The sequence below is a fragment of the Hypanus sabinus genome, unplaced genomic scaffold (genome assembly GCF_030144855.1).
Source record: "Hypanus sabinus isolate sHypSab1 unplaced genomic scaffold, sHypSab1.hap1 scaffold_1404, whole genome shotgun sequence".
In the NCBI taxonomy this organism is placed as follows: domain Eukaryota; kingdom Metazoa; phylum Chordata; class Chondrichthyes; order Myliobatiformes; family Dasyatidae; genus Hypanus; species Hypanus sabinus.
The window spans coordinates 43,865-62,500 of NW_026779477.1; the positions used below are offsets into that span (position 1 = coordinate 43,865).

Genomic DNA, 18,636 nt, shown 5'->3' on the forward strand with positions numbered 1-18,636 from the left:
ATACCATTGGGGGTCCCGGTTTAGATACACCGGCAGGTAACGCGGTTTAGATGGGGAGTTATGTCTTCTGGGAGGGGGTTTTATAACACTGGGGGTCCTGGTTTAGATACACCGGCAGGTAACGCGGTTTAGCTGGGGAGTTATGTCTTCTGGGAGGGTGTTTTATACCACTGGGGGTCCTGGTTTAGATACACCGGCAGGTAACGCGGTTTAGCTGGGGAGTTATGTCTTCTGGGAGGGGGATTTATACCACTGGGGGTCTCGGTTTAGATACACCGGCAGGTAACGCGGTTTAGCTGGGGATTTATGTCTTCTGGGAGGGGGATTTATACCATTGGGGGTCCCGGTCTAGATACACCGGCAGGTAACGCGGTTTAGCTGTGGAGTTATGTCTTCTGGGAGGGGGATTTATACCACTGGGGGTCCCGGTCTAGATACACCGGCAGGTAACGCGGTTTAGCTGGGGAGTTATGTCTTCTGGGAGGGGGGTTTATACCGTTGGGGGTCCCGGTTTAGATACACCGGAAGGTAACGCGGTTTAGCTGGGGAGTTATGTCTTGTGGGAGGGGGATTTATACCACTGGGGGTCCCGCTTTAGATACACCGGTAGGTAACGCGGTTTAGCTGGGGAGTTATGTCTTCTGGGAGGGGGATTTATACCACTGGGGGTCCCGGTTTAGATACACCGGCAGGTAACGCAGTTTAGCTGGGGAGTTATGTCTTCTGGGAGAGGGTTTTATACCACTGGGGGTCCCGGTCTAGATACACCGGCAGGTAACGCGGTTTAGCTGGGGAGTTATGTCTTGTGGGAGGGGGTTTTATACCACTGGGGGTCCCGGTTTAGATACACCGGCAGATATCGCGGTTTAGCTGGGGAGTTATGTCTTCTGGGAGGGTGTTTTATACCACTGGGGGTCCTGGTTTAGATACACCGGCAGGTATCGCGGTTTAGCTGGGGAGTTATGTCTTCTGGGAGGGGGATTTATACCACTGGGGGTCTCGGTTTAGATACACCGGCAGGTAACGCGGTTTAGCTGGGGAGTTATGTCTTCTGGGAGGGGGATTTATACCATTGGGGGTCCCGGTCTAGATACACCGGCAGGTAACGCGGTTTAGCTGTGGAGTTATGTCTTCTGGGAGGGGGATTTATACCACTGGGGGTCCCGGTCTAGATACACCGGCAGGTAACGCGGTTTAGCTGGGGAGTTATGTCTTCTGGGAGGGGGGTTTATACCGTTGGGGGTCCCGGTTTAGATACACCGGCAGGTAACGCGGTTTAGCTGGGGAGTTATGTCTTGTGGGAGGGGGATTTATACCACTGGGGGTCCCGCTTTAGATACACCGGTAGGTAACGCGGTTTAGCTGGGGAGTTATGTCTTCTGGGAGGGGGATTTATACCACTGGGGGTCCCGGTTTAGATACACCGGCAGGTAACGCGGTTTAGCAGGGGAGTTATGTCTTCTGGGAGTGGGTTTTATACCATTGGGGGTCCCGGTTTAGATACACCGGCAGGTAACGCGGTTTAGCTGGGGAGTTATGTCTTGTGGGAGGGGGATTTATACCACTGGGGGTCCCGCTTTAGATACACCGGTAGGTAACGCGGTTTAGCTGGGGAGTTATGTCTTCTGGGAGGGGGTTTTATACCACTGGGGTCCCGGTCTAGATACACCGGCAGGTAACGCGGTTTAGCAGGGGAGTTATGTCTTGTTGGAGGGGGTATTATACCATTGGGGTTCCCGGTCTAGATACACCGGCAGGTAACGCGGTTTAGCTGGGGAGTTATGTCTTCTGGGAGGGGGATTTATACCACTGGGGGTCCCGGTTTAGATACACCGGCAGGTAACGCGGTTTAGCTGGGGAGTTATGTCTTCTGGGAGGGGGATTTATACCATTGGGGGTCCCGGTCTAGATACACCGGCAGGTAACGCGGTTGAGCTGGGGAGTTATGTCTTCTGGGAGGGGGTTTTATACCACTGGGGGTCCCGGTTTAGATACACCGGCAGGTAACGCAGTTTAGCTGGGGAGTTATGTCTTCTAGGAGAGGGTTTTATACCACTGGGGGACTCGGTCTAGATACACCGGCAGGTAACGCGGTTTAGCTGGGGAGTTATGTCTTCTGGGAGAGGGTTTTATACCACTGGGGGTCAAGGTCTAGATACACCGGCAGGTAACGCGGTTTAGCTGCGGAGTTATGTCTTCTGGGAGGGGGATTTATACCACTGGGGGTCCCGGTCTAGACACACCGGCAGGTAACGCGGTTTAGCTGGGGAGTTATGTCTTCTGGGAGGGGGTTTTATACCGTTGGGGGTCCCGGTTTAGATACACCGGCAGGTAACGCGGTTTAGCTGGGGAGTTATGTCTTCTGGGAGGGGGATTTATACAACTGGTGGTCCCGGTCAAGATACACCGGCAGGTAACGCGGTTTAGCAGGGGAGTTATGTCTTCTGGGAGGGGGTTTTATACCATTGGGGGTCCCGGTTTAGATACACCGGCAGGTAACGCGGTTTAGCTGGGGAGTTATGTCTTCTGGGAGGGGGATTTATACCACTGGGGGTCTCGGTTTAGATACACCGGCAGGTAACGCGGTTTAGCTGGGGATTTATGTCTTCTGGGAGGAGGATTTATACCATTGGGGGTCCCGGTCTAGATACACCGGCAGGTAACGCGGTTTAGCTGTGGAGTTATGTCTTCTGGGAGGGGGATTTATACCACTGGGGGTCCCGGTCTAGATACACCGGCAGGTAACGCGGTTTAGCTGGGGAGTTATGTCTTCTGGGAGGGGGGTTTATACCGTTGGGGGTCCCGGTTTAGATACACCGGCAGGTAACGCGGTTTAGCTGGGGAGTTATGTCTTGTGGGAGGGGGATTTATACCACTGGGGGTCCCGCTTTAGATACACCGGTAGGTAACGCGGTTTAGCTGGGGAGTTATGTCTTCTGGGAGGGTGATTTATACCACTGGGGGTCCCGGTTTAGATACACCGGCAGGTAACGCGGTTTAGCTGGGGAGTTATGTCTTGTGGGAGGGGGATTTATACCACTGGGGGTCCCGGTCTAGATACACCGGCAGGTAACGCGGTTTAGCAGGGGAGTTATGTCTTGTTGGAGGGGGTTTTATACCATTGGGGGTCCCGGTCTAGATACACCGGCAGGTAACGCGGTTTAGCTGGGGAGTTATGTCTTCTGGGAGGGGGATTTATACCACTGGGGGTCCCGGTTTAGATACACCGGCAGGTAACGCGGTTTAGCTGGGGAGTTATGTCTTCTGGGAGGGGGATTTATACCATTGGGGGTCCCGGTCTAGATACACCGGCAGGTAACGCGGTTGAGCTGGGGAGTTATGTCTTCTGGGAGGGGGTTTTATACCACTGGGGGTCCCGGTTTAGATACACCGGCAGGTAACGCAGTTTAGCTGGGGAGTTATGTCTTCTAGGAGAGGGTTTTATACCACTGGGGGACTTGGTCTAGATACACCGGCAGGTAACGCGGTTTAGCTGGGGAGTTATGTCTTCTGGGAGAGGGTTTTATACCACTGGGGGTCAAGGTCTAGATACACCGGCAGGTAACGCGGTTTAGCTGGGGAGTTATGTCTTCTGGGAGGGGGATTTATACCACTGGGGGTCCCGGTCTAGATACACCGGCAGGTAACGCGGTTTAGCTGGGGAGTTACGTCTTCTGGGAGGGGGTTTTATACCGTTGGGGGTCCCGGTTTAGATACACCGGCAGGTAACGCGGTTTAGCTGGGGAGTTATGTCTTCTGGGAGGGGGTTTTATACCATTGGGGGCCCCGGTTTAGATACACCGGCAGGTAACGCGGTTTAGCTGGGGAGTTATGTCTTCTGGGAGGGGGATTTATACCACTGGGGGTCTCGGTTTAGATACACCGGCAGGTAACGCGGTTTAGCTGGGGATTTATGTCTTCTGGGAGGGGGATTTATACCATTGGGGGTCCCGGTCTAGATTCACCGGCAGGTAACGCGGTTTAGCTGTGGAGTTATGTCTTCTGGGAGGGGGATTTATACCACTGGGGGTCCCGGTCTAGATACACCGGCAGGTAACGCGGTTTAGCTGGGGAGTTATGTCTTCTGGGAGGGGGGTTTATACCGTTGGGGGTCCCGGTTTAGATACACCGGCAGGTAACGCGGTTTAGCTGGGGAGTTATGTCTTGTGGGAGGGGGATTTATACCACTGGGGGTCCCGCTTTAGATACACCGGTAGGTAACGCGGTTTAGCTGGGGAGTTATGTCTTCTGGGAGGGGGATTTATACCACTGGGGGTCCCGGTTTAGATACACCGGCAGGTAACGCGGTTTAGCTGGGGAGTTATGTCTTCTGGGAGGGGGTTTTATACCACTGGGGGTCCCGGTCTAGATACACCGGCAGGTAACGCGGTTTAGCAGGGGAGTTATGTCTTGTTAGAGGGGGTTTTATACCATTGGGGGTCCCGGTCTAGATACACCGGCAGGTAACGCGGTTTAGCAGGGGAGTTATGTCTTCTGGGAGTGGGTTTTATACCATTGGGGGTCCCGGTTTAGATACACCGGCAGGTAACGCGGTTTAGCTGGGGAGTTATGTCTTCTGGGAGGGGGATTTATACCATTGGGGGTCCCGGTTTAGATACACCGGCAGGTAACGCGGTTTAGATGGGGAGTTATGTCTTCTGGGAGGGGGTTTTATAACACTGGGGGTCCTGGTTTAGATACACCGGCAGGTAACGCGGTTTAGCTGGGGAGTTTTGTCTTCTGGGAGGGTGTTTTATACCACTGGGGGTCCTGGTTTAGATACACCGGCAGGTAACGCGGTTTAGCTGGGGAGTTATGTCTTCTGGGAGGGGGATTTATACCACTGGGGGTCTCGGTTTAGATACACCGGCAGGTAACGCGGTTTAGCTGGGGATTTATGTCTTCTGGGAGGGGGATTTATACCATTGGGGGTCCCGGTCTAGATACACCGGCAGGTAACGCGGTTTAGCTGTGGAGTTATGTCTTCTGGGAGGGGGATTTATACCACTGGGGGTCCCGGTCTAGATACACCGGCAGGTAACGCGGTTTAGCTGGGGAGTTATGTCTTCTGGGAGGGGGGTTTATACCGTTGGGGGTCCCGGTTTAGATACACCGGCAGGTAACGCGGTTTAGCTGGGGAGTTATGTCTTGTGGGAGGGGGATTTATACCACTGGGGGTCCCGCTTTAGATACACCGGTAGGTAACGCGGTTTAGCTGGGGAGTTATGTCTTCTGGGAGGGGGATTTATACCACTGGGGGTCCCGGTTTAGATACACCGGCAGGTAACGCGGTTTAGCAGGGGAGTTATGTCTTCTGGGAGTGGGTTTTATACCATTGGGGGTCCCGGTTTAGATACACCGGCAGGTAACGCGGTTTAGCTGGGGAGTTATGTCTTGTGGGAGGGGGATTTATACCACTGGGGGTCCCGCTTTAGATACACCGGTAGGTAACGCGGTTTAGCTGGGGAGTTATGTCTTCTGGGAGGGGGTTTTATACCACTGGGGGTCCCGGTTTAAATACACCGGCAGGAAACGCGGTTTAGCTGGAGAGTTCTCTCTTCTGGGAGGGGGTTTTATACCACTGGGGGTCCCGGTTTAGATTCACAGGCAGGTAACGCGGTTTAGCTGGGGAGTTCTGTCTTCTGGGAGAGGGTTTTATACCGTTGGGGGTCCCGGTCTAGATACACCGGCAGATAACGCGGTTTAGCTGGGGAGTTATGTCTTCTGGGAGGGGGATTTATACCATGGGGGTCCCGGTTTAGATACACCGGCAGGTAACGCGGTTTAGCTGGGGAGTTATGTCTTCTGGGAGGGGGATTTATACCATTGGGGGTCCCGGTCTAGATACACCGGCAGGTAACGCGGTTGAGCTGGGGAGTTATGTCTTCTGGGAGGGGGTTTTATACCACTGGGGGTCCCGGTTTAGATACACCGGCAGGTAACGCAGTTTAGCTGGGGAGTTATGTCTTCTAGGAGAGGGTTTTATACCACTGGGGGACTCGGTCTAGATACACCGGCAGGTAACGCGGTTTAGCTGGGGAGTTATGTCTTCTGGGAGAGGGTTTTATACCACTGGGGGTCCCGGTCTAGATACACCGGCAGGTAACGCGGTTTAGGTGGGGAGTTATGTCTTCTGGGAGGGGGATTTATACCACTGGGGGTCCCGGTCTAGATACACCGGCAGGTAACGCGGTTTAGCTGGGGAGTTATGTCTTCTGGGAGGGGGTTTTATACCGTTGGGGGTCCCGGTTTAGATACACCGGCAGGTAACGCGGTTTAGCTGGGGAGTTATGTCTTCTGGGAGGGGGATTTATACAACTGGTGGTCCCGGTCTAGATACACCGGCAGGTAACGCGGTTTAGCAGGGGAGTTATGTCTTCTGTGAGGGGGTTTTATACCATTGGGGGTCCCGGTTTAGATACACCGGCAGGTAACGCGGTTTAGCTGGGGAGTTATGTCTTCTGGGAGGGGGATTTATACCACTGGGGGTCTCGGTTTAGATACACCGGCAGGTAACGCGGTTTAGCTGGGGATTTATGTCTTCTGGGAGGGGGATTTATACCATTGGGGGTCCCGGTCTAGATACACCGGCAGGTAACGCGGTTTAGCTGTGGAGTTATGTCTTCTGGGAGGGGGATTTATACCACTGGGGGTCCCGGTCTAGATACACCGGCAGGTAACGCGGTTTAGCAGGGGAGTTATGTCTTGTTAGAGGGGGTTTTATACCATTGGGGGTCCCGGTCTAGATACACCGGCAGGTAACGCGGTTTAGCAGGGGAGTTATGTCTTCTGGGAGTGGGTTTTATACCATTGGGGGTCCCGGTTTAGATACACCGGCAGGTAACGCGGTTTAGCTGGGGAGTTATGTCTTCTGGGAGGGGGATTTATACCATTGGGGGTCCCGGTTTAGATACACCGGCAGGTAACGCGGTTTAGATGGGGAGTTATGTCTTCTGGGAGGGGGTTTTATAACACTGGGGGTCCTGGTTTAGATACACCGGCAGGTAACGCGGTTTAGCTGGGGAGTTATGTCTTCTGGGAGGGTGTTTTATACCACTGGGGGTCCTGGTTTAGATACACCGGCAGGTAACGCGGTTTAGCTGGGGAGTTATGTCTTCTGGGAGGGGGATTTATACCACTGGGGGTCTCGGTTTAGATACAACGGCAGGTAACGCGGTTTAGCTGGGGATTTATGTCTTCTGGGAGGGGGATTTATACCATTGGGGGTCCCGGTCTAGATACACCGGCAGGTAACGCGGTTTAGCTGTGGAGTTATGTCTTCTGGGAGGGGGATTTATACCACTGGGGGTCCCGGTCTAGATACACCGGCAGGTAACGCGGTTTAGCTGGGGAGTTATGTCTTCTGGGAGGGGGGTTTATACCGTTGGGGGTCCCGGTTTAGATACACCGGCAGGTAACGCGGTTTAGCTGGGGAGTTATGTCTTGTGGGAGGGGGATTTATACCACTGGGGGTCCCGCTTTAGATACACCGGTAGGTAACGCGGTTTAGCTGGGGAGTTATGTCTTCTGGGAGGGGGATTTATACCACTGGAGGTCCCGGTTTAGATACACCGGCAGGTAACGCGGTTTAGCAGGGGAGTTATGTCTTTTGGGACTGGGTTTTATACCATTGGGGGTCCCGGTTTAGATACACCGGCAGGTAACGCGGTTTAGCTGGGGAGTTATGTCTTGTGGGAGGGGGATTTATACCACTGGGGGTCCCGCTTTAGATACACCGGTAGGTAACGCGGTTTAGCTGGGGAGTTATGTCTTCTGGGAGGGGGTTTTATACCGTTGGGGGTCCCGGTCTAGATACACCGGCAGGTAACGCGGTTTAGCTGGGGAGTTATGTCTTCTGGGAGAGGGTTTTATACCACTGGGGGTCCCGGTCTAGATACACCGGCAGGTAACGCAGTTTAGCTGGGGAGTTATGTCTTCTGGGAGGGAGTTTTATACCGTTGGGGGTCCCGGTCTAGATACACCGGCAGGTAACGCGGTTTAGCTGGGGAGTTATGTCTTCTGGGAGAGGGTTTTATACCGTTGGGGATCCCGGTCTGGATACACCGGCAGGTAACGCGGTTTAGCTGGGGAGTTATGTCTTCTGGGAGGGGGTTTTATACCACTGGGGGTCCCGGTCTAGATACACCGGCAGGTAACGCGGTTTAGCAGGGGAGTTATGTCTTGTTAGAGGGGGTTTTATACCATTGGGGGTCCCGGTCTAGATACACCGGCAGGTAACGCGGTTTAGCAGGGGAGTTATGTCTTCTGGGAGTGGGTTTTATACCATTGGGGGTCCCGGTTTAGATACACCGGCAGGTAACGCGGTTTAGCTGGGGAGTTATGTCTTCTGGGAGGGGGATTTATACCATTGGGGGTCCCGGTTTAGATACACCGGCAGGTAACGCGGTTTAGATGGGGAGTTATGTCTTCTGGGAGGGGGTTTTATAACACTGGGGGTCCTGGTTTAGATACACCGGCAGGTAACGCGGTTTAGCTGGGGAGTTATGTCTTCTGGGAGGGTGTTTTATACCACTGGGGGTCCTGGTTTAGATACACCGGCAGGTAACGCGGTTTAGCTGGGGAGTTATGTCTTCTGGGAGGGGGATTTATACCACTGGGGGTCTCGGTTTAGATACAACGGCAGGTAACGCGGTTTAGCTGGGGATTTATGTCTTCTGGGAGGGGGATTTATACCATTGGGGGTCCCGGTCTAGATACACCGGCAGGTAACGCGGTTTAGCTGTGGAGTTATGTCTTCTGGGAGGGGGATTTATACCACTGGGGGTCCCGGTCTAGATACACCGGCAGGTAACGCGGTTTAGCTGGGGAGTTATGTCTTCTGGGAGGGGGGTTTATACCGTTGGGGGTCCCGGTTTAGATACACCGGCAGGTAACGCGGTTTAGCTGGGGAGTTATGTCTTGTGGGAGGGGGATTTATACCACTGGGGGTCCCGCTTTAGATACACCGGTAGGTAACGCGGTTTAGCTGGGGAGTTATGTCTTCTGGGAGGGGGATTTATACCACTGGAGGTCCCGGTTTAGATACACCGGCAGGTAACGCGGTTTAGCAGGGGAGTTATGTCTTTTGGGAGTGGGTTTTATACCATTGGGGGTCCCGGTTTAGATACACCGGCAGGTAACGCGGTTTAGCTGGGGAGTTATGTCTTGTGGGAGGGGGATTTATACCACTGGGGGTCCCGCTTTAGATACACCGGTAGGTAACGCGGTTTAGCTGGGGAGTTATGTCTTCTGGGAGGGGGTTTTATACCACTGGGGGTCCCGGTCTAGATACACCGAAAGGTAACGCGGTTTAGCAGGGGAGTTATGTCTTGTTGGAGGGGGTTTTATACCATTGGGGGTCCCGGTCTAGATACACCGGCAGGTAACGCGGTTTAGCTGGGGAGTTATGTCTTCTGGGAGGGGGTTTTATAACACTGGGGGTCCTGGTTTAGATACACCGGCAGGTAACGCGGTTTAGCTGGGGAGTTATGTCTTCTGGGAGGGTGTTTTATACCACTGGGGGTCCTGGTTTAGATACACCGGCAGGTAACGCGGTTTAGCTGGGGAGTTATGTCTTCTGGGAGGGGGTTTTATACCGTTGGGGGTCCCGGTCTAGATACACCGGCAGGTAACGCGGTTTAGCTGGGGAGTTATGTCTTCTGGGAGAGGGTTTTATACCACTGGGGGTCCCGGTCTAGATACACCGGCAGGTAACGCAGTTTAGCTGGGGAGTTATGTCTTCTGGGAGGGAGTTTTATACCGTTGGGGGTCCCGGTCTAGATACAACGGCAGGTAACGCGGTTTAGCTGGGGAGTTATGTCTTCTGGGAGAGGGTTTTATACCGTTGGGGATCCCGGTCTGGATACACCGGCAGGTAACGCGGTTTAGCTGGCGAGTTATGTCTTGTTGGAGGGGGATTTATACCATTGGGGGTCCCGGTCTAGATACGCCGGCAGGTAACGCGGTTTAGCTGGGGAGTTATGTCTTCTGGGAGGGGGTTTTATACCACTGGGGGTCCCGGTTTAAATACACCGGCAGGAAACGCGGTTTAGCTGGAGAGTTCTCTCTTCTGGGAGGGGGTTTTATACCACTGGGGGTCCCGGTTTAGATACACCGGCAGGTAACGCGGTTGAGCTGGGGAGTTATGTCTTCTGGGAGGGGGTTTTATACCACTGGGGGTCCCGGTTTAGATACACCGGCAGGTAACGCAGTTTAGCTGGGGAGTTATGTCTTCTGGGAGGGAGTTTTATACCGTTGGGGGTCCCGGTCTAGATACACCGGCAGGTAACGCGGTTTAGCTGGGGAGTTATGTCTTCTGGGAGAGGGTTTTATACCGTTGGGGATCCCGGTCTGGATACACCGGCAGGTAACGCGGTTTAGCTGGCGAGTTATGTCTTGTTGGAGGGGGATTTATACCATTGGGGGTCCCGGTCTAGATACGCCGGCAGGTAACGCGGTTTAGCTGGGGAGTTATGTCTTCTGGGAGGGGGTTTTATACCACTGGGGGTCCCGGTTTAATACACCGGCAGGAAACGCGGTTTAGCTGGAGAGTTCTCTCTTCTGGGAGGGGGTTTTATACCACTGGGGGTCCCGGTTTAGATACACCGGCAGGTAACGCGGTTGAGCTGGGGAGTTATGTCTTCTGGGAGGGGGTTTTATACCACTGGGGGTCCCGGTTTAGATACACCGGCAGGTAACGCAGTTTAGCTGGGGAGTTATGTCTTCTAGGAGAGGGTTTTATACCACTGGGGGACCCGGTCTAGATACACCGGCAGGTAACGCGGTTTAGCTGGGGAGTTATGTCTTCTGGGAGAGGGTTTTATACCATTGGGGGTCCCGGTCTAGATACACCGGCAGGTAACGCGGTTTAGGTGGGGAGTTATGTCTTCTGGGAGGGGGATTTATACCACTGGGGGTCCCGGTCTAGATACACCGGCAGGTAACGCGGTTTAGCTGGGGAGTTATGTCTTCTGGGAGGGGGTTTTATACCGTTGGGGGTCCCGGTTTAGATACACCGGCAGGTAACGCGGTTTAGCTGGGGTGTTATGTCTTCTGGGAGGGGGATTTATACAACTGGTGGTCCCGGTCTAGATACACCGGCAGGTAACGCGGTTTAGCAGGGGAGTTATGTCTTCTGGGAGGGGGTTTTATACCATTGGGGGTCCCGGTTTAGATACACCGGCAGGTAACGCGGTTTAGCTGGGGAGTTATGTCTTCTGGGAGGGGGATTTATACCACTGGGGGTCTCGGTTTAGATACACCGGCAGGTAACGCGGTTTAGCTGGGGATTTATGTCTTCTGGGAGGGGGATTTATACCATTGGGGTCCCGGTCTAGATACACCGGCAGGTAACGCGGTTTAGCTGTGGAGTTATGTCTTCTGGGAGGGGGATTTATACCACTGGGGGTCCCGGTCTAGATACACCGGCAGGTAACGCGGTTTAGCTGGGGAGTTATGTCTTCTGGGAGGGGGGTTTATACCGTTGGGGGTCCCGGTTTAGATACACCGGCAGGTAACGCGGTTTAGCTGGGGAGTTATGTCTTGTGGGAGGGGGATTTATACCACTGGGGGTCCCGCTTTAGATACACCGGTAGGTAACACGGTTTAGCTGGGGAGTTATGTCTTCTGGGAGGGGGATTTATACCACTGGGGGTCCCGGTTTAGATACACCGGCAGGTAACGCGGTTTAGCTGGGGAGTTATGTCTTCTGGGAGGGGGTTTTATACCACTGGGGGTCCCGGTCTAGATACACCGGCAGGTAACGCGGTTTAGCAGGAGAGTTATGTCTTGTTAGAGGGGGTTTTATACCATTGGGGGTCCCGGTCTAGATACACCGGCAGGTAACGCGGTTTAGCAGGGGAGTTATGTCTTCTGGGAGGGGGTTTTATACCACTGGGGGTCCCGGTTTAGATTCACAGGCAGGTAACGCGGTTTAGCTGGGGAGTTCTGTCTTCTGGGAGAGGGTTTTATACCGTTGGGGGTCCCGGTCTAGATACACCGGCAGATAACGCGGTTTAGCTGGGGAGTTATGTCTTCTGGGAGGGGGATTTATACCATGGGGGTCCCGGTTTAGATACACCGGCAGGTAACGCGGTTTAGCTGGGGAGTAATGTCTTCTGGGAGGGGGATTTATACCATTGGGGGTCCCGGTCTAGATACACCGGCAGGTAACGCGGTTTAGCTGGGGAGTTATGTCTTCTGGGAGGGGGTTTTATACCACTGGGGGTCCCGGTTTAGATACACCGGCAGGTAACGCAGTTTAGCTGGGGAGTTATGTCTTCTAGGAGAGGGTTTTATACCACTGGGGGACTCGGTCTAGATACACCGGCAGGTAACGCGGTTTAGCTGGGGAGTTATGTCTTCTGGGAGAGGGTTTTATACCACTGGGGGTCCCGGTCTAGATACACCGGCAGGTAACGCGGTTTAGGTGGGGAGTTATGTCTTCTGGGAGGGGGATTTATACCACTGGGGGTCCCGGTCTAGATACACCGGCAGGTAACGCGGTTTAGCTGGGGAGTTATGTCTTCTGGGAGGGGGTTTTATACCGTTGGGGGTCCCGGTTTAGATACACCGGCAGGTAACGCGGTTTAGCTGGGGAGTTATGTCTTCTGGGAGGGGGATTTATACAACTGGTGGTCCCGGTCTAGATACACCGGCAGGTAACGCGGTTTAGCAGGGGAGTTATGTCTTCTGGGAGGGGGTTTTATACCATTGGGGGTCACGGTTTAGATACACCGGCAGGTAACGCGGTTTAGCTGGGGAGTTATGTCTTCTGGGAGGGGGATTTATACCACTGGGGGTCTCGGTTTAGATACACCGGCAGGTAACGCGGTTTAGCTGGGGATTTATGTCTTCTGGGAGGGGGATTTATACCATTGGGGGTCCCGGTCTAGATACACCGGCAGGTAACGCGGTTTAGCTGTGGAGTTATGTCTTCTGGGAGGGGGATTTATACCACTGGGGGTCCCGGTCTAGATACACCGGCAGGTAACGCGGTTTAGCTGGGGAGTTATGTCTTCTGGGAGGGGGGTTTATACCGTTGGGGGTCCCGGTTTAGATACACCGGCAGGTAACGCGGTTTAGCTGGGGAGTTATGTCTTGTGGGAGGGGGATTTATACCACTGGGGGTCCCGCTTTAGATACACCGGTAGGTAACGCGGTTTAGCTGGGGAGTTATGTCTTCTGGGAGGGGGATTTATACCACTGGGGGTCCCGGTCTAGATACACCGGCAGGTAACGCGTTTTTGCAGGGGAGTTATGTCTTGTTGGAGGGGGTTTTATACCATTGGGGGTCCCGGTCTAGATACACCGGCAGGTAACGTGGTTTAGCAGGGGAGTTATGTCTTCTGGGAGTGGGTTTTATACCATTGGGGGTCCCGGTTTAGATACACCGGCAGGTAACGCGGTTTAGCTGGGGAGTTATGTCCTCTGGGAGGGGGATTTATACCATTGGGGGTCCCGGTTTAGATACACCGGCAGGTAACGCGGTTTAGCTGGGGAGTTATGTCTTCTGGGAGGGGGTTTTATAACACTGGGGGTCCTGGTTTAGATACACCGGCAGGTAACGCGGTTTAGCTGGGGAGTTATGTCTTCTGGGAGGGTGTTTTATACCACTGGGGGTCCTGGTTTAGATACACCGGCAGGTAACTCGGTTTAGCTGGGGAGTTATGTCTTCTGGGAGGGGGTTTTATACCGTTGGGGGTCCCGGTCTAGATACACCGGCAGGTAACGCGGTTTAGCTGGGGAGTTATGTCTTCTGGGAGGGGGTTTTATACCGTTGGGGGTCCCGGTCTAGATACACCGGCAGGTAACGCGGTTTAGCAGGGGAGTTATGTCTTCTGGGAGGGGGTTTTATACCACTGGGGGTCCCGGTCTAGATACACCGGCAGGTAACGCGGTTTAGCAGGCGAGTTATGTCTTGTGGGAGGGGGATTTATACCACTGGGGGTCCCGGTCTAGATACACCGGCATGTAACGCGGCTTAGCTGGGGAGTTATGTCTTGTTTGGGGGGGTTCTATACCACTGGGGGTCCCGGTTTAGATACACCGGCAGGTAACGCGGTTTAGCTGGGGAGTTATGTCTTCTGGGAGGGGGTTTTATACCATTGGGGGCCCCGGTCTAGATACACCGGCAGGTAACGCGGTTTAGCTGTGGAGTTATGTCTTGTTGGAGGGGGTTTTATACCACTGGGGGTCCCGGTTTAGATACACCGGCAGGTAACGCGGTTTAGCTGGGGAGTTATGTCTTCTGGGAGAAGGTTTTATACCGTTGGGGGTCCCGGTTTAGATACACAGGCAGGTAACGCGGCTTATCTGGGGAGTTCTGTCTTCTGGAAAGGGTTTTATTCCGTTGGGGGTCCCGGTCTAGATACACCGGCAGGTAACGCGGTTTAGCTGGGGAGTTATGTCTTCTGGGAGGGGGATTTATACTACTGGGGGTACCGGTTTAGATACACCGGCAGGTAACGCGGTTTAACTGGGGAGTTATGTCTTCTGGGAGGGGGATTTATACCATTGGGGGTCCCGGTCTTGATACACCGGCAGGTAACGCGGTTTAGCTGGGGAGTTATGTCTTCTGGGAGGGGGTTTTATACCATTGGGGGTCCCGGTTTAGATACACCGGCAGGTAACGCGATTTAGCTGGGGAGTTATGTCTTCTGGGAGGGGGATTTATACCACTGGGGGTCCCGGTTTAGATACACCGGCAGGTAACGCGGTTTAGCTGGGGAGTTATGTCTTCTGGGAGGGGGATTTATACCACTGGGGGTCCCGGTTTAGATACACCGGCAGGTAACGCGGTTTAGCTGGGGAGTTATGTCTTCTGGGAGGGGGTTTTATACCACTGGGGGTCCCGGTCTAGATACACCGGCAGGTAACGCGGTTTAGCAGGGGAGTTATGTCTTGTTAGAGGGGGTTTTATACCATTGGGGGTCCCGGTCTAGATACACCGGCAGGTAACGCGGTTTAGCAGGGGAGTTATGTCTTCTGGGAGTGGGTTTTATACCATTGGGGGTCCCGGTTTAGATACACCGGCAGGTAACGCGGTTTAGCTGGGGAGTTATGTCTTCTGGGAGGGGGATTTATACCATTGGGGGTCCCGGTTTAGATACACCGGCAGGTAACGCGGTTTAGCTGGGGAGTTATGTCTTCTGGGAGGGGGTTTTATAACACTGGGGGTCCTGGTTTAGATACACCGGCAGGTAACGCGGTTTAGCTGGGGAGTTATGTCTTCTGGGAGGGTGTTTTATACCACTGGGGGTCCTGGTTTAGATACACCGGCAGGTAACGCGGTTTAGCTGGGGAGTTATGTCTTCTGGGAGGGGGATTTATACCACTGGGGGTCTCGGTTTAGATACACCGGCAGGTAACGCGGTTTAGCTGGGGATTTATTTCTTCTGGGAGGGGGATTTATACCATTGGGGGTCCCGGTCTAGATACACCGGCAGGTAACGCGGTTTAGCTGTGGAGTTATGTCTTCTGGGAGGGGGATTTATACCACTGGGGGTCCCGGTCTAGATACACCGGCAGGTAACGCGGTTTAGCTGGGGAGTTATGTCTTCTGGGAGGGGGGTTTATACCGTTGGGGGTCCCGGTTTAGATACACCGGCAGGTAACGCGGTTTAGCTGGGGAGTTATGTCTTGTGGGAGGGGGATTTATACCACTGGGGGTCCCGCTTTAGATACACCGGTAGGTAACGCGGTTTAGCTGGGGAGTTATGTCTTCTGGGAGGGGGATTTATACCAATGGGGGTCCCGGTTTAGATACACCGGCAGGTAACGCGGTTTAGCTGGGGAGTTATGTCTTCTGGGAGGGGGTTTTATACCACTGGGGGTCCCGGTCTAGATACACCGGCAGGTAACGCGTTTTTGCAGGGGAGTTATGTCTTGTTGGAGGGGGTTTTATACCATTGGGGGTCCCGGTCTAGATACACCGGCAGGTAACGCGGTTTAGCAGGGGAGTTATGTCTTCTGGGAGTGGGTTTTATACCATTGGGGGTCCCGGTTTAGATACACCGGCAGGTAACGCGGTTTAGCTGGGGAGTTATGTCCTCTGGGAGGGGGATTTATACCATTGGGGGTCCCGGTTTAGATACACCGGCAGGTAACGCGGTTTAGCTGGGGAGTTATGTCTTCTGGGAGGGGGTTTTATAACACTGGGGGTCCTGGTTTAGATACACCGGCAGGTAACGCGGTTTAGCTGGGGAGTTATGTCTTCTGGGAGGGTGTTTTATACCACTGGGGGTCCTGGTTTAGATACACCGGCAGGTAACTCGGTTTAGCTGGGGAGTTATGTCTTCTGGGAGGGGGTTTTATACCGTTGGGGGTCCCGGTCTATATACACCGGCAGGTAACGCGGTTTAGCTGGGGAGTTATGTCTTCTGGGAGGGGGTTTTATACCGTTGGGGGTCCCGGTCTAGATACACCGGCAGGTAACGCTGTTTAGCAGGGGAGTTATGTCTTCTGGGAGGGGGTTTTATACCACTGGGGGTCCCGGTCTAGATACACCGGCAGGTAACGCGGTTTAGCAGGCGAGTTATGTCTTGTGGGAGGGGGATTTATACCACTGGGGGTCCCGGTCTAGATACACCGGCATGTAACGCGGCTTAGCTGGGGAGTTATGTCTTGTTTGGGGGGGTTCTATACCACTGGGGGTCCCGGTCTAGATACACCGGCAGGTAACGCGGTTTAGCTGGGGAGTTATGTCTTCTGGGAGGGGGTTTTATACCATTGGGGGCCCCGGTCTAGATACACCGGCAGGTAACGCGGTTTAGCTGTGGAGTTATGTCTTGTTGGAGGGGGTTTTATACCACTGGGGGTCCCGGTTTAGATACACCGGCAGGTAACGCGGTTTAGCTGGGGAGTTATGTCTTCTGGGAGAAGGTTTTATACCGTTGGGGGTCCCGGTTTAGATACACAGGCAGGTAACGCGGCTTATCTGGGGAGTTCTGTCTTCTGGAAAGGGTTTTATTCCGTTGGGGGTCCCGGTCTAGATACACCGGCAGGTAACGCGGTTTAGCTGGGGAGTTATGTCTTCTGGGAGGGGGATTTATACTACTGGGGGTACCGCTTTAGATACACCGGCAGGTAACGCGGTTTAACTGGGGAGTTATGTCTTCTGGGAGGGGGATTTATACCATTGGGGGTCCCGGTCTTGATACACCGGCAGGTAACGCGGTTTAGCTGGGGAGTTATGTCTTCTGGGAGGGGGTTTTATACCATTGGGGGTCTCGGTTTAGATACACCGGCAGGTAACGCGATTTAGCTGGGGAGTTATGTCTTCTGGGAGGGGGATTTATACCACTGGGGGTCCCGGTTTAGATACACCGGCAGGTAACGCGGTTTAGCTGGGGAGTTATGTCTTCTGGGAGGGGGATTTATACCATTGGGGGTCCCTGTCTAGATACACCGGCAGGTAACGCGGTTTAGCTGGGGAGTTATGTCTTCTGGGAGAGGGTTTTATACCACTGGGGGTCCCGGTCTAGATACACCGGCAGGTAACGCGGTTTAGCTGGGGAGTTATGTCTTCTGGGAGAGGGTTTTATACCACTGGGGGTCCCGGTCTAGATACACCGGCAGGTAACGCAGTTTAGCTGGGGAGTTATGTCTTCTGGGAGGGGGATTTATACCACTGGGGGTCCCGGTCTAGATACACCGGCAGGTAACGCGGTTTGGCAGGGGAGTTATGTCTTGTTGGAGGGGGTTTTATACCATTGGGGGTCCCGGTCTAGATACACCGGCAGGTAACGCGGTTTAGCTGGGGAGTTATGTCTTCTGGGAGGGGGTTTTATACCACTGGGGGTCCCGGTTTAGATACACCCGCAGGTATCGCGGTTTAGCTGGGTAGTTATGTCTTCTGGGAGAGGGTTTTATACCACTGGGGGTCCCGGTGTAGATACACTGGCAGGTAACGCGGTTTAGCCGGAGATGGCGGCTGAGAAGTGGGGTGTGGGGTGGGGTAACCGGCCCAGTCGGACCTCACCCTGCCCTCTCTCCGCCACGCAGGGAGGTGGAAGAGCAAGTTCGACAAGAGCCTGACGAAGGAAGAGGACTTCTGGCTTTCGTCCAAGGAGAGCGTGCGGGTCCCGATGATGCAGAGTGTCTCGTACCCGCTGACCGCCGTCTACAGCTCCGCCCTCAAGTCCGAGGTGGAGTGTTCAAACCTGTCTGGCCGCCGGGGCAAGGTCCACACGGGCCGGCGGCATCCGCCCCTCCCTCCAACCCAACGAGGGATGAGCGCGATGGGGCACGGGGAGAGAGAGGGAGAGATAGAGAGAGCGGGGCAATGGAGAGAGAGGAGGGAAGTGAAGGGGATAGAGTGAGGGGAGGGGATAGAATGTGAGAGTCAGAGAGGAGAGAGAGGGGGTCAATGGAGAGAGAGGAGGGAAGTGAAGGGGATAGAGTGAGGGGAGGGGATAGAATATGAGTCAGAGAGGAGAGAGAGGGGGTCAATGGAGAGAGAGGAGGGAAGTGAAGGGGATAGAGTGAGGGGTGGGGATAGAATCATTGAGAGTCACAGGAGAGAGAGGGGGTGAATGGAGAGAGAGGAGGGAAGTGAAGGGGATAGAGTGAGGGGAGGGGATAGAATCAGTGAGAGTCAGAGTGGAGAGAGAGGGTGTGAATGGAGAGAGAGGAGGG

General features: G+C 54.2%; 1 protein-coding gene across 1 annotated transcript in view; it reads left to right on the forward strand.

Moving 5' to 3' along the window:
• LOC132386948 (plasma protease C1 inhibitor-like) overlaps positions 1-18,636 on the forward strand; it is a 67,095-nt gene that overhangs the window by 43,425 nt on the left and 5,034 nt on the right. Inside the window, exon 4 of the mRNA XM_059959306.1 lies at positions 18,004-18,146. Within this exon, the coding sequence (XP_059815289.1) occupies positions 18,004-18,146 (143 nt within the window). The remainder of the gene's footprint in view (positions 1-18,003; positions 18,147-18,636) is intronic.